Source organism: Vipera berus (assembly GCF_964194415.1).
Source record: "Vipera berus genome assembly, chromosome: 9".
NCBI lineage: Eukaryota > Metazoa > Chordata > Lepidosauria > Squamata > Viperidae > Vipera > Vipera berus.
Window position 1 is genome coordinate 13,786,355 of NC_138212.1, and position 16,213 is coordinate 13,802,567.

General features: G+C 39.1%; 1 protein-coding gene across 1 annotated transcript in view; it reads right to left on the reverse strand.

Annotated features, from left to right (window-relative positions):
• Nucleotides 1-16,213, reverse strand: part of ARID1A (AT-rich interaction domain 1A) — a gene marked incomplete at its 5' end in the record, with an annotated part of 89,941 nt that overhangs the window by 55,781 nt on the left and 17,947 nt on the right. The window contains 3 exons of the mRNA XM_081335033.1: nucleotides 1,054-1,167; nucleotides 2,765-3,226; nucleotides 3,988-4,200. Of these exons, the coding sequence (XP_081191159.1) occupies nucleotides 1,054-1,167; nucleotides 2,765-3,226; nucleotides 3,988-4,200 (789 nt within the window). The remainder of the gene's footprint in view (nucleotides 1-1,053; nucleotides 1,168-2,764; nucleotides 3,227-3,987; nucleotides 4,201-16,213) is intronic.

Below are 16,213 nucleotides of genomic sequence, written 5' to 3' on the forward strand. Positions count from 1 at the left end.
ACTGCAACTTGCATCCCTCTATTTATCTATATGATTGAAATATTCAATGTTGACTGCCTTTTCAAAGAAACACCTAGTAAACCTTTTTTAAACCTTTGCAAACCACCAAGCTCTTTTACATTTTGTTCTCACAACTACAGTTTTGAGAGGTGCACTATTCTGAAAGCCAAACACTCTAGTACAAGTGGAAGAAACCAATTCCAGGTCAGCAGCTTAAACTCATTTGAGATGCTGGAGGTAATCTCTTGAGGAGAAACTTGGCATAAGGCCGAGGCACTAAGTAGTTTTTTCACACATTACAAAGGCTGTCCTTTGAGGAGCAGGAAAGAGCTATACATATGAAGCCATTAGCCTACTAATTATTCTCTTCACAAAACACAAAAGATATAGCAAAGGCCATAAATAGAGAACTATATATGTCAGGGGTGTCGTATGCGTCATGCTGAAATCGCGCCCACCCCATTGCCAGCAATTGAAAAAAAGGTCATGATACGTCGTGACACATTACATGACATTGCAAGTTTGACAACCCTGATATATATGTGATGGTCCATCATATCACCATCTACTGCATGCAGCTCAGGGATATCACCAAAAAATGAATAGTATAACCTCTTTGTCATAATTTAGGTGCTAGGCACATACAAATATAACATATATTTTTGAACTAAAGATGCAACAATTGATCACATCGGAATGATTTTTCTCATCTGCAAAAAAAAAATCAAGTTAAGCAAGTTAATACAATTAACTAATGGAGTTTAGCTCTAGCAGAAATTAAATCAATAGAATGAAACTGTACCATTATACAACGCAATAGAAATTTCATACTGTGAGTTTAATACAGACTGAAAATACAGCAAAATCATACCTCTTATATTTCAGGCAAAATTCTTCCATTTAAGTAAAAAAAAACCTGACTTTTATTCAGTAATTTAGAATTACATGATGCATCCAATTTTTTCCCCAATTTTTCCAAGATAAGGTAATGCACAATAAAGTGTCCTGTTTTGCCTCCATTGTCTAATTCCAACGCATCTCTCTTTGACTCACCGGTAAGCTAGAGGGTCTTGACTGCAGATTCAAACTCACATCTTCTTGCCCTTTACTGGAAGCCATTGATGTGGCAGACGATGCATGGGAACCAAATGAGTCCTGTGACAACTCCTAGAATATAAAAAACCAACCAATGGGGGGGGAGAAACCCACAGAAATATTATTTTTATCACAGTCTAAATTATTGTACAGTCATCTGTCTTCCTTGGCTCGGTTCAACTGCCCAAGTGGTGACAACAGTTACAAGTAGGTATTATAAACAACTGCAGATATTAAAAATTAGTGTAACATAATAATGTTAAAAATCCTTCCTAACTTCCCATGTTGAGTCACTATTTCTTGCTCTTGCACAGCAAATGACATCAATAAGTAGCCAAGGAGCAAAATGCTAAGCTTGTAAGCCGCCCTGAGTCTTCGGAGAAGGGCGGGATATAAATGGAATTAAAATAAAATAAAAAATTTAAAAAATATATCTATGGTACATCCAATCAACCAGATAAGACGGACTGTTATTCCATCAATCCAGGATCAGCAAGGACATAATTTTGTATTTTCTCTCTGATTTAAGATAGTAGCCTTATCGATATAGAGTGCCCATGGGTATGTGTTTCTGTATTATTAAAAAAAAACTATACCCAATGAACAAAGCTTAACAACCTGCCTTTCTGTGCTTCTTGGAAACACAACAGGCATTCAGTGGTTAACTCACTGCCCCCTTTTGATCCCTACTCCAGAGATATAGTGGAGACAACGCAAATGCTTGAATCTTTCTTTTTCTCTTGGCGCAAGCTAGATGTTTGGGAGACCTAGTCAAGACCTCTTCTGCAACAATTCACCATGCAGAGAAAACAAATACGCGATGGTATTAGCCTTCCCTAGCTTTATGCCTTTCAAGGTCAGCAAGTACAGTGTTGCAGAAACTGCCCTAGTTCGCAAAGATGCACATGGAAGAGTTTTGAACAGACAAGCTCCAATTTCTTCAAATCGCCTACTTCATTTTCCTTCACTGGGGTTTTGCATTAGTGTAAGAACATTCTCCAATCCTCACTTTTCGTCACATTAAAACTGTGGTGTTCCAAGTACTTCTTTGCTACTTGTCATGTGACACCTCTCTCTGAAAGTAAGGTGAAGGAGGACAAGCATCACATAGCAAATGAGGAGAAAAAGGTTCAAATCCCCACTCTGCCCCATCAAAAACCTAGGAATTATCTCTCGCCTGTGTTGCTTTACAGATATATATATATAAATTACAGCTGTACTAGGTCAGGGGATGGTACTAAAAGGAGAACAATGTATGCCTCTTTGAGCTCCTAAAAGAAAAGGCAGGGCATGCATTGATGTATCTAAATCAAATTGCACTTGATAAAGTACTTTTTGCCTGTAGGCTGTCACAGACAAACAATGAAAGGTGGTGTTTTATTTTGCTGTGTTTTAAACTGGCTTTCTGCCTGGTCTGACAAATGGGCTACTCAGGTATTGATAAGTAATTGTGTTCTCAAATATTTAAGGCAGTGTTTCTCAACCCCGACAGCTTTAAGACTCCCAGAATTCCCCAGCCAGCAAAGCAGTAACTCATCCCTTTGCCAAGCTGCATTTCTTTTTATTTCCACTTGAAAAGCAGAAAAGTTATTAAGAGATCTGACCCAGAACCCGAGCTACTAGTTTTCCAGAAACAGAGGACTGGGGCAGTTCATGGAAGACAACCTACCTGTGGAGGTGGGAAGCGCTGCTGAGAATAGGCTGACGGCTGCTGTGACTGAGACGGAGGGTACGTTGCCGATGGCTGGGCGAGCGCCGAGGTAGCAGACTGCTGAGCTTGCTGCTGCTGCTGCTGCTGGTAAGGGGACTGGGACTGCTGCTGAGAGTAGGGAGGCTGACCCTGGGGGTGCTGCTGCTGGCCTGGGGCTGACTGCTGGGGATATGGAGATGGGGACTGCTGGTGGGGTGGCTGAGGCTGTGGCTGTGAATAGTGGGGCTGGGATGACTGAAGCTGGGGAGGCTGAGACTGAGTTTGCGTTTGCTGATAAGAAGGCTGAGCATGTGGGGCCTGAGTGGGGGGCTGCTGGGCATAAGAAGGCTGTTGCTGGGGGTGAGGACTCTGCTGGTTATAATAAGGGGTCTGACTCTGCTGCCCGTAACCAGTAGGGCCCTGCTGTCCGTAAGGCGGTATCTGTATGGGAGAGAAAATTTTTGAAAAGGAGAGAAATCAATGTTGGTCGGGAAGATACTAAAGAATGGAGCTCAGAGAGATACATTGCAGGTAGTCCTAGACTTATAACCATTCATTTAACAACAGTTTGAAGTTACATCAGCCTCATACTTGACTTATGACCCATCCTCAAAGTTACAACACTGCAGCCACATAACTGCATTTGGCAACTAGCTCATTTTACAATTGTTACAGCATCTTTCAGTCACACAATCATGGTTTGCGACCTTCCCAGAGGGCTTCTAACAACTCAATTGGGGAAGCCAGATTTGCTTAGTGACCATGATAAAAATGGTCGTAAAATTGGGTCCGGCTGTGTGATGTGACCAAAATTATGATTATAATATCGTAAACAGGATGGTCACAACTGTTCTGTTATAGGGATCTCAAATACTTCTGTTTATTTAATGCAACTGGCTTTGCCCAACCGGCACCTTCTAGATATATGCCATGAAAATGAGACAGCCCAGCGCATCAGCAAGGCACTAGCAAGAGGTGGGCGTTTTCTTCATTTATTTGCTTACAATAATGTAACTAGATTCATTTAGTCATCTTGGATTCAAAGCTGCACAATAATAGTAAATAAATTAATCTAGTGACACAACTGAGATATTTACCAACCTGTTTCTTCACTCAAAACCAAAATTTAAGGTTTTGAGATCCAGTCACTGTTTACAGAAAATAAACATATGTTTTCAAAGGACTGCATCCTTCCTCTTTACCTGCTGTGCATAAGAGACACTGCCCATTGCAGTCTGCGTCCTGCTTAGAGTCCCCACTGGATATCTCTGGGGAGTCTGTGGCCCATATGGCTGTCCTGGATATCCATGGCCTTGCTGTTGCCCTGACTGAGGTCCCTGCTGTTGTGTGTATAAGTTGTTTCCTCCGTAAGGCTGAGGTCTCATCTTCCCCATCTGATCCATTGGACTGGATGGCTAAGAAAAGAAAATCAGTATAAGTTATAAAATATCCAATTGCTATAGACAGCTATCTAATAATGCCACTTACTTGTGAAGAAATTGAAAAGAGCCAACCAAAAGAAAGGAAAAGAAAGATAAAACAAGCCTTTAACGGTCATTAAAATTCAACAGGAAGTAAAAAGGCCAGAGGAAAAGGTATCTTTTGGAATTTTATTATATCATTATTTGTTCTGGAGTTATAGAGAGCCCTAGGATAAGTTACTATTGCACACCTTCTCCAACTTGATGCCCTTCAGATTTTGGGGATTACAATTCCTAATCAATAAAAATCAAAATTTCCTGATGGTGCTGGTTGGGAATTAAAGGAGTGGTGGAAAGAAGGAACAGATACAAATTCTGCACTCAATTTTTTGGCACTGAAAGTTAATTGACTTCTAAAACCATGAAAACCGGTATCAATAAAGATTGGCCAAATAGCAACTGTGCTCTTACTTTAGTTTTTCAATTAAACACTCCTTTAAGTTAAATTCAACTTCCAGAGATTAAACAGCCATGTCCATTCTGTTTTCTTAACAACAGGGAGGAAGCAATTTGCTACTGTCTTTTTTCAGGATGCTTTTTGATTTCCCACTGTAGTCTATGGCCCTGGGGTTCTTAGTGGTTTCCTATTCAATTGCTAATCAGTGCCAATCCTGTTTAGCATTTTTGAAATCTGCCAAGGTTGATTGTTGCCACTAGCTGTAGCACTCAGATGTTAAACAAAACTTCATTACGAAGGATCATTACAGGTTAAGAAAGCTAGGCCAAAATCAAAACTCTGAAGCAAACTAGATGGACCAAAAATATTGGATTTTATTAGTTTCCAGCAACTACACTAAGACATGATATGATAACCTACCCTAATTGTTTGAGAATCTTCCTTCTTTTATCTGGAAGTAACATCAATATAGAGTTTACCAACAAATAACTCTTCAATAAGTTCTGGTCTTTTAAATCACTAAGTTGGTATGCCTGATCAAAAAACATTTTTCTGTTTGATTTTAAAAAATCTGCTGTTTGTTTCCCAAAGAAAACACATGAGAATTATTGTTGTAAAATAGATTAACATATCTTTTCTCACTCCTGGGTAGTATTAGTGCAGTGTTAAAAAGCTGGATAATTATCATAGATTTAGGTTTTTATACATAACTTGTATAAAAGCTTCTAAATCCATGGTAAACTGACAGTTTCTGATTTAAATTGAAAGGGTCAGGATAGGAAGAATGAAACATTCAATATTTAAGTCAGTATGCCAGACATTCCTAAAATCTTCTAGATTTCACTTCAATTTTGCAGTCATTATCTCACATTGAAAAATTGCAACTAAATGTAAATTTAATATTTAAAAAGCCCTGTCAAAACTGAGTAGGGTCTTATGTCATATAATAAACATTAAGTGAAAATATACCAACATATTTTAAAGACTAATCCAAGATAAAATAGAATTTAAAGTGTAAAGAGCTGTAAAGTCTTTCTTAGACCGATATATGGGAAATACTTTCCGTAATTGCACGTCTTAATCATACACAGATAAATATGAGGAAAATACTGGCCTAGAATCCAGATCTTTTTTTAACCACTAACAACGCTCATCACTTACTAAATTTAAAGAAATCAGAAGCAATCTCAGAATTGCTGTTCCCCAAAACCTAACATGAAGTAAACAGCACACATTCTAGGTTATTATAAAACATGAAAATAGCCAGTTTCGTCTAGCCAGTTTGGAGTAGTGGTTAAAGCACCAGGCTACAAAGCAGGAGATCATGGTTCCAGTTCTAGTCCTGCCTTAGAAAGCTGGCTGGGTGACTTTGGCTGGTCCCTCTCTCTCAGACCAGCTCACCACACAGCATTATTGTTTCTGGGGAAAATGGAAAGAGGAAGTTGTATTGGATACATTCACCACCTTAAGTTATTTGTAAAAATGTTAAAAGTGGAATGCAAATTTAAAAAAAATAAGCCCTCACTCAATTGCTGGAGAATATATGGATCTAACCACATATTCTTCTTTGCACATTCTAGTCTGGTTCCAATGAAAATGCTGCTCTGATTGCCCTGCTCTAAGTCAACCCCCCCCCCCCCATTTTCAATCCACAATGCAAGGCAGACAACCACTTGCTCTCCAGATACTTTGGATTACAATTTTCACAACTGTCAGTCCTTTGAGGTAAAGCTTGAGAAACAAATAGAAAAAAATACTAGGACTTATTTTATTGATAAAGGCTATAACAACAGAATCTTATCAGCAATGATAAGAAATGCCTCCCTCCTTCCCTTTTATACTCAAGAAAATCAAAGCGGGACATCCTAACTATTTTTTTCACACTTTCCTGCGTTCCTAGGTGAAGTTCCTGTTTTCCCAATGAATGCTGCGCAATTTGTGAAAGCCATCTCCATGCTCTTCTACAATACTGGTTAGGGTTGATGGGTACTGATCGAATTTAAAATATTTAGAGGTGTTTGGTGCCTAGAACTATCTAAAAATGACTATGATATTCTCAAGAAAAGAATGTCAAATATCTAAGCTGGATCTTCCAGATGTGTTGTGGCTATAGCTTCTATTATATCCACTCTGAGAATTATAGTGTAACACAGCTGGAGAGCATTAAGTTGGGGAAGGCTGCTGTGTGAGTGTAAGTAATCTTTAAAATGACATATTTAATGTTCAAGGGCAAACCATGACTTTTTTTTAAAGTAGTAGTACTGTCCCTTTCCAACCCATCAATTTATGTTAACCTGTTCTGCTCAGTTTGCATGTTATTTTCCAAGGACACATTTCTCCAAGCACCACATGCCCCATTCTAAACAGCTGTCTCTTTATGAAGCTTCTTAGTACACCCCTTCTTTATCCATGATATAATATTGGGGAGGTTTTGATAATTTTTAAAGTTTTAAAGGATATTGGGAAAACATTGGTTACCTCTGACATGAGTTAACTCTGCACTGAGCTGTTTTGCAAATTTGGTCTCCTTCCAGAAAAAGGCAAGATAATCCACATCCCCTCCTCTTGGTCAACATTTAAATAGTAGCCTCACAAGTAACCCGTTTCTGTCTGGCCATAGAACTTTTACCTTTATTACCGGCATCATTGCTTTGGGGGGAGGGGTTTTGGCAGTTTCAAACAATGGTTTTCTAGGAGTGAAAATTGTTGTAGCAGTACTGCAAATTTGCAAATCCAGTTTCTAAGACCAAAATAAATTGGAAAGACATTGCTGCCTTTAATGTTATAATTAATGTTACTCCTAATTGCAAAAACAAAGGCCAAAGAAAGAATTCTGATTCACTTTCAAGATGGTTACACTGAAGAAGGCAGAAGTGAAGTCAAGAATCCTTAGAATACGGAGAAACTGCAAATCCCACCTTGGGTCTTTTCTTTTCTCCTGGCCAGCTCTGCCATCAACCTGATAATAAAAATTACGTTTTTTGTGGGGAGGGGGGGAGGAGGAACCTCACTGGCTCTTTAACTGAGAGAAGCTCTAATTGATTCCCACAGTAATTAACCTGCATTTTACCTCAGAGTGTGCTAGTTAAGGAAGTCAGTGCAGCTATTTATAACTCCTCTCAAATTGAGGGCAGACTGCCTAAAATCTAACACATCCCAGCTGTACTCCTGTTTGAACTGGGGCCAAGGGAATTTTTTAAAGCAATCTTGGCACTGAATGAATGACACCAACACGATGAGAGCACAGAGTGGTTGTGTTGTGGTGACGTAGCAGCGGAGGTGGAATGGGAAGGGGGGCAACTGCATGATAATCCCTCCCTCTCCAGTGTGCTCTGAGCTCATACGCCCCAACCCTACTATCCCTCTACAGCCAAGCCAGCAACCGCTGAGATCAAACTACAGGAAGTGTCTTTTCCTCTGAACACACGTGGCTGATCTGCACAGAGCGGGGCCACGCCATCCCTGCCAGGGAGGTTAACTCTCATAATCTCTGACCATAACCCAGAAAGAGTGCAGGGAACAGATGGGGATGGGACCCCAGCAGCAGGATAGGTCATGTGATGCTCCACACGGCCTTGAAAGCACAAACTATTGTTTGGCAGCTGGGCTCTGGTAGAAAGCCAGCGAAGGAAGACCGTTTCCACTGGGCAATTCAAGGAGAAGCAGCAGCTGTTGCTGCCTCTTCTTCTATTGCACCCTGCTTCGCTCAAACTACTCAATGAGGACAGAGAACACTTGAGCCCCTGGGACCAGAAAGCCACCAACCAGATGAAAGCTTGCACCAACACTGCGCAGATTTAATGCAGCTTGGTAAATGTGCAGATGCCACCTCCATCATCTCCCCCCAGCTGAACCCAGATGGGCTCAGAGACACATGCAAGAAAGAAATTAGATTTCAGGGGAGAGGAAGAAAGGACGGATTGTCTCCCTGGGCTAAAGCATTACACTACTTGGTTTCTAGCCGACTCCTCCAGAGAAAATAAACCACTTTTTAACCTCACACTACTAGTTTTAAGACAAGAATTCTTTTTTAAAAGAGGGATAGATGATCACTGTGGGAACAGAGGCATTATCTCATTTCCTTATTTGAAAAGTTCTCAGGATTTTGGTCAAACGTAATGCTGTGTGCCATGCTATTTCTTCAGTTTATGATTTAGCATTTTGGATAAAACACGCCTTACTGTAGAGAGTGAACTAAGCTACACAGTCCATTCACAAAATGCTTAAAAAGCAAATGTCCCATATTAGCCCCCTGAATGGGCTCACTGGTTCTTTCTATGGGAGGTTGGAGGGACATAATTTTGAAGGCATCCATTTCTAGTTCACCAATACTGTAATTAAGCAATTAATCCAAAGGTAGGACTCTTACTTTATTTTTTAAACGTATATGCCACCCATCTCACTAACCAAGTGACTGTGAGCGAAGCAACTTTATCACATTATGTTGTTTCTGATAGCCAGAATATATTTGGGTAACATGTTTGTTAGTTTGAAAGCTGGATTGGTAATTTCAAAGTGAAGCCTCTCCAGCACTTTCAAAACAAGCTAACAGTCGATCAGGAGGCCCCAGCACAGAATGTTTGCCATAATTCTATTTTATAATTAAGGATGTATAAATATAGTAAGACAACTTTCAGAAAGACACAACCTCAGTTCTATGCAAAGTGGGGAAAAAACCTACAAATTTCACAGCATGAATGATTTAAAGATTGTAATATTATTTGCTGTTAGGGAAAACAATCATCTGCTATCCAAATTCCAGATTTGGATTTGCAATGATTCCAAATACATAGCAAAGAAGCATTTCAAATTAAATGAGAAAATTATACAAAACCATACTAATATGATAAAGACAGAAGGCAAAGTGGGGTATTACAGTCAAGGGAAAAATTCATCAATATTAACTTTAATTTCGTCATTTTGAAAATCATGGTACACCAAGAATTTTTGTTGCATCCGCAAAGTTGCTAAACACATTCTCTTCTCTCTATGAAGTTAAACTATAATTCACAATTAAGTAAAATGAATAAAGTGCCTGCAAAGAACTTCCAACCGTCATAAAATGTGGCACCCCCTGTGGTCACATGATATATTGGATGCTTGGCAATACTTGCATGAACGACCATGTGCAGTGTCTTGTGGTCACATGACTTCAATTTGTGATGGGTTTTTGCCATTTTCCAGCAGAAAACTGCAAAATCCACTACTTGCTAGATTCACTTAATGACCACATGATTCACTTAACAATTGTGATTTGCTTTACAACCTTCCTGACTTACTACCAAAATTCAATTGTCATAAATTAAGAATTACCTGTATGTCAGCTTTTAGAACATGCTTCTGTAATTTTTTACACCTTGAAAATTGACACATACATTAATAAAGTACAAATTACTTATTCAAGAAGTCCCCTCTTTCAACATAAACTTTCTAATGGAGCTAAGCCAAACTGGTTATTATTCAGCCAATACACTGTTCGACACCCTGATTCTACACAGGTACAAAGAAAAGGTGAAAGTCTTCAAAGCTAATAGTTGGGTGGAAGATAAATAAGGCTGCAACTATACTTTTCAACTACAGTAAACAAATAATTTGTTGTTATTCCGTGTAACTTCTTTCAAATGAGTTCACTCAAGCCTTTCTTTCCCACTTTTTAAATTGCATTTTTCAATATTCGAAGTCATTTTATCTTAAAACATACGATTTAAAAAGCATATTGATAATTATTTTAGCAAGAGACCACATTGTAAAATACAGAAGTCCAAACTCCAATGGAATGATATGCACTGGTTCAGGATATGCAGGTTATGTGGAATCTTGCCACATTCTAGGTTTGACAAAAATAACAGTGGTTGCAACAAACACCAAGAAAAAAGACATTAAAATATGACAGAATAAAACAAGATTCCCATATTCTGGCTAAGAATTTTGTTTGTTTTTTATTTCCTTAGCTGCCAGATTTATCTTTTTTAAAGATTTAGTTAAAGGGATTTTATCAAATAAAAATAAAATTGAATACTAAACGTGCATTTATTATTCCAGACAGAAGCAGACGTCTTTCTTTTGGAACAGTTTACTACCTGTGTTTCTAAATATACAAGGCACAAGAGTGCAACTTTCACCCTCTTCGCAATAATGAGAAACACAAGTCATAAATATTCCCCCTAATATCCTTTTGTCTCCTGCTTTTAATTTATTTTGCTCAATATTATTTTTTATTTGTGTAATATTATTTATCCCAAAAGGAATGGCATGATGGTATGAATGCACGTGAAGGTCTTACTACTAGATGCAACACCTCACTAACATTTGTGGCAATGGAACAGAATTTCCCATGATCCTTAGTACTGGTTAATTGACGCTAGGCGGTTTGTGTAAGACTTCTGTTAATACCAAAGTTATAATTATTGGGGTAGAGAATAAGGAAGAGAGAACAATAATATGGAAGTCAAAAAAGTAATCAACAAGAATCATGTAAACTTGCTGATAACTTTTTCCAATCCCTTACATAAGAAATATGGTATCTTATAAAAAGTAAATATCTTACATCTAATATCCATCTAATGAACAGTGATTTTTTTCAGACATACCAATAAATTTATGTTTTCCAAGTAACTTTACTTATATAGTTCATTGAAAAAAATTGCATTTATTCATTACATGGGATCCCACATTTTCCAAACTGGGTGATAATGTTCTAGCACTATATCAAAATAAATATATCCATATGGAAGTTCACCCATCCTGGGATATAAATCATCCCAATATAAAAATAAAATCCTTTCAAGAATCAGGGAAGGAAAAAAGATTGCACCCCTTTCAATTGGACAGAATTGAAGCAATAGGCCTCTTTAATAAATTCTGCCCCCAAACGCTAACAAGGGATCAATCACTATGGATCAACTACAGTGATCTCATATTCTTTGGCCAGTTAAACAGTCACATATATTGGAGAGACTTTAATTTTACTATCAAGCTCTCCTGCAACAGAATCTCTGGGGGAAACACAAACAAGAGCATTGCCTGCCAATTGTGGGATTAAGCCAGACAAGTGATTGTAAAAGGGCAGACAACTAAAGCAAGGGGAGGCAAAGAGGGAGGAGATGAGGACAATTAAAGAAATGTAAGAGGCAGGGGAGGGCACATGTATTTCTGAGAAGAGTCAAAATCAACTTTTATGAGAGAAAATATCAGGAAACCATTTTCTGAGCCTTCTGCTTTACTGGAGTTCTGAGATTTTTTTTATTTTTATTTTTTGGCCATCCTACTTGAGAATGATGGGAATTGGAGTTTTTGGAAGAGAACTCAACTGAGATACAGCATTGGATGTAGCTGTTTTTCCATTTCAGCAAAACACTGAGCAGACAGAAATACTTTGTTTTGCCAATATTAAATATTTGTGAACTGAAAAAACTTGCCAATTGTTCTTCCTTCCTCAAATATTGACATGTTTGGGGGATAGGGGAAGAAGACTGAATAAAAATTGGAGGAATCAAAACATGGTTTAGCACGACCTACAAATCCAGGTCTTTGAAATAAGGACAAATGTGAGCTGCCTCAAACTTTAAAACTATCACTTTAGGCAGAAGTCCCCTTTCCCACCTTTTGGCATTACTGTTCTGAACAAGTGTTTAAACTGCAGATCCCACTTAATCTTTTCTTTTCTCAGTATCTCAGCAGTACCTGTCAATAAGAGAATAGCCCATACCAGACTACAACAGTGAATGTATATTATTAACTAGGTTTGGGCAATGCTTCAGATTCAAATGGAAAGAGGTGCTTGAGAGTACAAAAACAGCACCTGCTTACAACTCATTAAAGCATCTGCATCTGTTTTCAGGATCAGGCAGTCCAGAAAAAAAAGTGTCTGTTTAACAAGTCAGGTGATGCAATGGTGGGTGCCCTTGCACGGCCCAAAGCAGCTCTTTCAAATGGAATCTGAAGTATTAATTAGCTTTAATGTAAACTAGTTCCAGCCTTCTCTAAAAATAAGGCAGAGAAAGCACAACTTTCAGAATTGGCTGCAAATGAACAACAGGGTTGTGTGATCAGCACCTCAGTAATTAAATGTAAGACCTGATTGCTCCCACTGGCTGACTTGCTGCAGAAGAATAAAGAGGATGTTTGCTGGTTAAGGTTCTATTTAGAGTTCCCCCAATTTTCATCCTGTCCCTGCCCAGACTTAACTCACCTCTAAACCAGGCAAGTAACTCCAGAAAGAAGCTAGCAACTAATTGGTAAGAATAATAGAATGTATTATTTGTACATAAAAATGCTTTATAATTAAAAAAAAGCCTCACAGACTTTACTGCCTTGAAATTAAACCCTTACTGCCCACTAAAGTCCTTACTATATACATATCGTGACTCAAAAGATACTTCATTACAAAATCCCTAATAACCATCGGGGTGAAGGAGAATTGTATCTCTGGTTCGTTAGTTAGTGCAACAAGGAATACCAAATCAGAGCTGGTTTACGTCTAGTACACTAAAATCTTAGAACAGGGGTGTTCAAACTTGGCCCTTTTATGACTTGTGGGCTTCAACTCCCAGAATTCCTCAGCCAGGCACGCCAAGTTTGAAGACCCCCGTCTTAGAATATGATATTCTTGGGAGGTTATCCCCTAATAGTGACTGGAAGGTGGAGATAAAACTAGCACGTTTTTCCTATTCCCTAATATGGGATGATATAGCAAAAGCTCAAGCTTATGTCAGTTGGATGATTTGAACTGCTTATAAAAAGCCAAGTTATTAACACCCAGATTTGTTTAGCTGATGGGGGTGGGAAGAAAGAGAGGGATTCCTGGCTGCAGATGAATAGATACAGAAATTCATATTAAGCCAATGCCACGGGGAAAGGAGGAACAGGCATTCCTGAAAACCTTTCGGTACAGTTTAAGAACAAGTATAGCAAGAAACCGTAATACCAGGTGGTATAACCAACTACAGTTATTATAAAAATAGTTTCAGAACAGAACACAGCTCCCTGACTCATTTTTCAGACATTTTGGATTGTACAGTAGTCCTCAACTTACGACCACAATTGAGCCCAAACTTTCTGTTAAATGAGACATTTGTTGAGTTTTGTCCCCTTTATGACCTTTCTTGCCACAGTTGTTAAGTGAATCTCTGCAGCTGTTAAGTTAGTAACACGGTTGTTAAATGAACCTGGCTTCCCCATTGACTTTGCTTGTCAGAAGGTTGCAAAAGGTGATTACATGATCCCGGGACACTGCAACGGTTATAAATCTGAGTCAGTTACCTAGTGTCTGAATTTTGATCATGTGACCATGGGGAATGCCACAATGGTCATGTGAAAAATGGTTGTAAAGTCACTTTTTTCAATGCTGCTGTAATGTTGTAAGTCGAGGACTACCTGTATCATGTAATAACAATATGACTGAATGGTATGCATTGGTGGCAAGTATGAAAGAGACAAGACTGGCATATTTCAGTTCTGACACTCCACACCTTCCACTTCACCTGGCTCATCCACTCTAATTCCTCTACATGCTGAGCCATGGTTTGCTTAATCACAGTTTGCCATATATCAGGCTAAATTTACACAACACTGAGGAACAGTAAGAAAATTTTGGCTTATGCATGTATCTAGCCTCCACATTACAGATAGTCCTCAACTGGGAATGGGACAACTTGCCAACTCGTCGTGGGACAACTCGCTGCAGTACAATTTAACAATTCTATTTAATTATTTAAAATAAATAAAAAATATTTTAATTTTTGCCATTCACATTTCACTCTGGTTCAGCTTTTGCATCCTTTCTTTAATGAGCCTATTCCACCATTTCTTTGATATTAGTGTAACTTTTGTCCTCCTACAGTGAGTTGTACTGTGGCGAGATGGCTGTGGTGAACTGTCCTGCAACAAGTTGGCCTGACAAGTTGACTGTGGTAAGTTGGCCATGGTGAGTTGGCCGCGGCGAATTGTCATAGATCCTCCTCAACTCACATCAATTGAGACCAGAATTTCTTTTACTAAGTGTGTTGTGCCCAATTTTACAATTTTGTTGCCACGGTTATTAAGCAAAGCACTGAAATTAAGTGAATCACATGGTCATTTAAGTGAATCTGATTTTCTCTACTGACTTTGGTTGCTGGACACCAACCAGGAAGATCGCAACTGACAATCACGTGAGACTAGAACACTGCAACCATTGTAAATACATGCAGTTGCCCAGCAACCAAATTTTGATCCTATGACCATTTGGATGCTGGAATAGTGGTAAGTACAAGGACTACCTGCAAGTCACTTTTTTCAGCAGCATTTTAACTTTGAATGGTCACTAAATGAATGGGAGTCACGCTATTCTCCAAAGCACCTGAAGGCAGGACAAGAAGCAACGGATGGAAACTCACCAATGAGAGAAGCAACCTAGAACTAAGGAGAAACTTCCTGACAGTTAGAACAATTAACCAGTGGAACAACCTGCCTCCAGAAGCTGTGAATGCTCCAACACTGGAAGTTTTTAAGAAGAGACTGGACAGCCTGAAATCGCATAGGTTTCCTGCCTGAGCAGAGGATTAGACTCTAAGATGACCTCCAAGATCCCTTCATCATCATCATCATCAACATCACTATCAACACCACCACCATCATCATTACCTGTATCTTAGGTACATTTTAAGATGGGATAAGACATCTTTCGACGGTTGAGGATTGTATTTCTCATTTGAGGGATGGCTAAGAGAGAACAAGACGGACAAGGTGTCTCTGGGAGTTTTGCCTTGGGAGATTTTTTTATTTAATGTTTGCCATTGCAAAACAAAGGAATCTATCTTACTAATATTCAACAATTGTATTCAGAGCTGAATCTGGGATTAACTAAGGGTTTTCTGGAGCCATATTCAGTTGTGGAAACTTACTCTGCTCATCCCTTTTTAGTTTGGGTCCGTTAATATACAAAAGGGAATGGAAAGTGGGCAGTGTCAGTAAAAGGCAAGTCTTCTGGATGGTATTGCATCAGTGTCATTAACTCCCAATATAAAGGTAAAGGTAAAGGTTCCCCCACACATGCGTGCTAGTTGTTTCCAACTCTAGGGGACGGTGCTCATCTCCGTTTCAAAGCCGAAGGACAAGTCCAAGGACATCTCCGTGATCATGTGGCCAGCATGACTAGACGCCAAAGGCGCACGGAACGCTGTTACCTTCCCACCGGAGTGGTCCCTATTTTTCTACTTGCATTTTTACGTGCTTTCGAACTGCTAGGTTGGCAGAAGCTGGGACGAGTAACAGGCGCTCACTCTGCTACGCGGCACTCGGGATTCGCCCCGCCAAACTGCCGATCTTCTGATCAACAAGCTCAGCGTCCTAACCCACTGAGCCACTGCGTCCCTTAACTCCCAATATAGTGGACTTTAAAAGGTACAACTGCTTCATTGCTGTGTTTCTTAACCTGGGCAGCTTGAAGATGTATGCACTTCAACTCCCAGGATTCCGCAGGCTGGGGAATTCTGGGAGTTGAAACCTTCAAACTGCCCAGGTTGAGAAACACTGATTACAATATTTATTGCCATAGAGATAAAAAAAAAC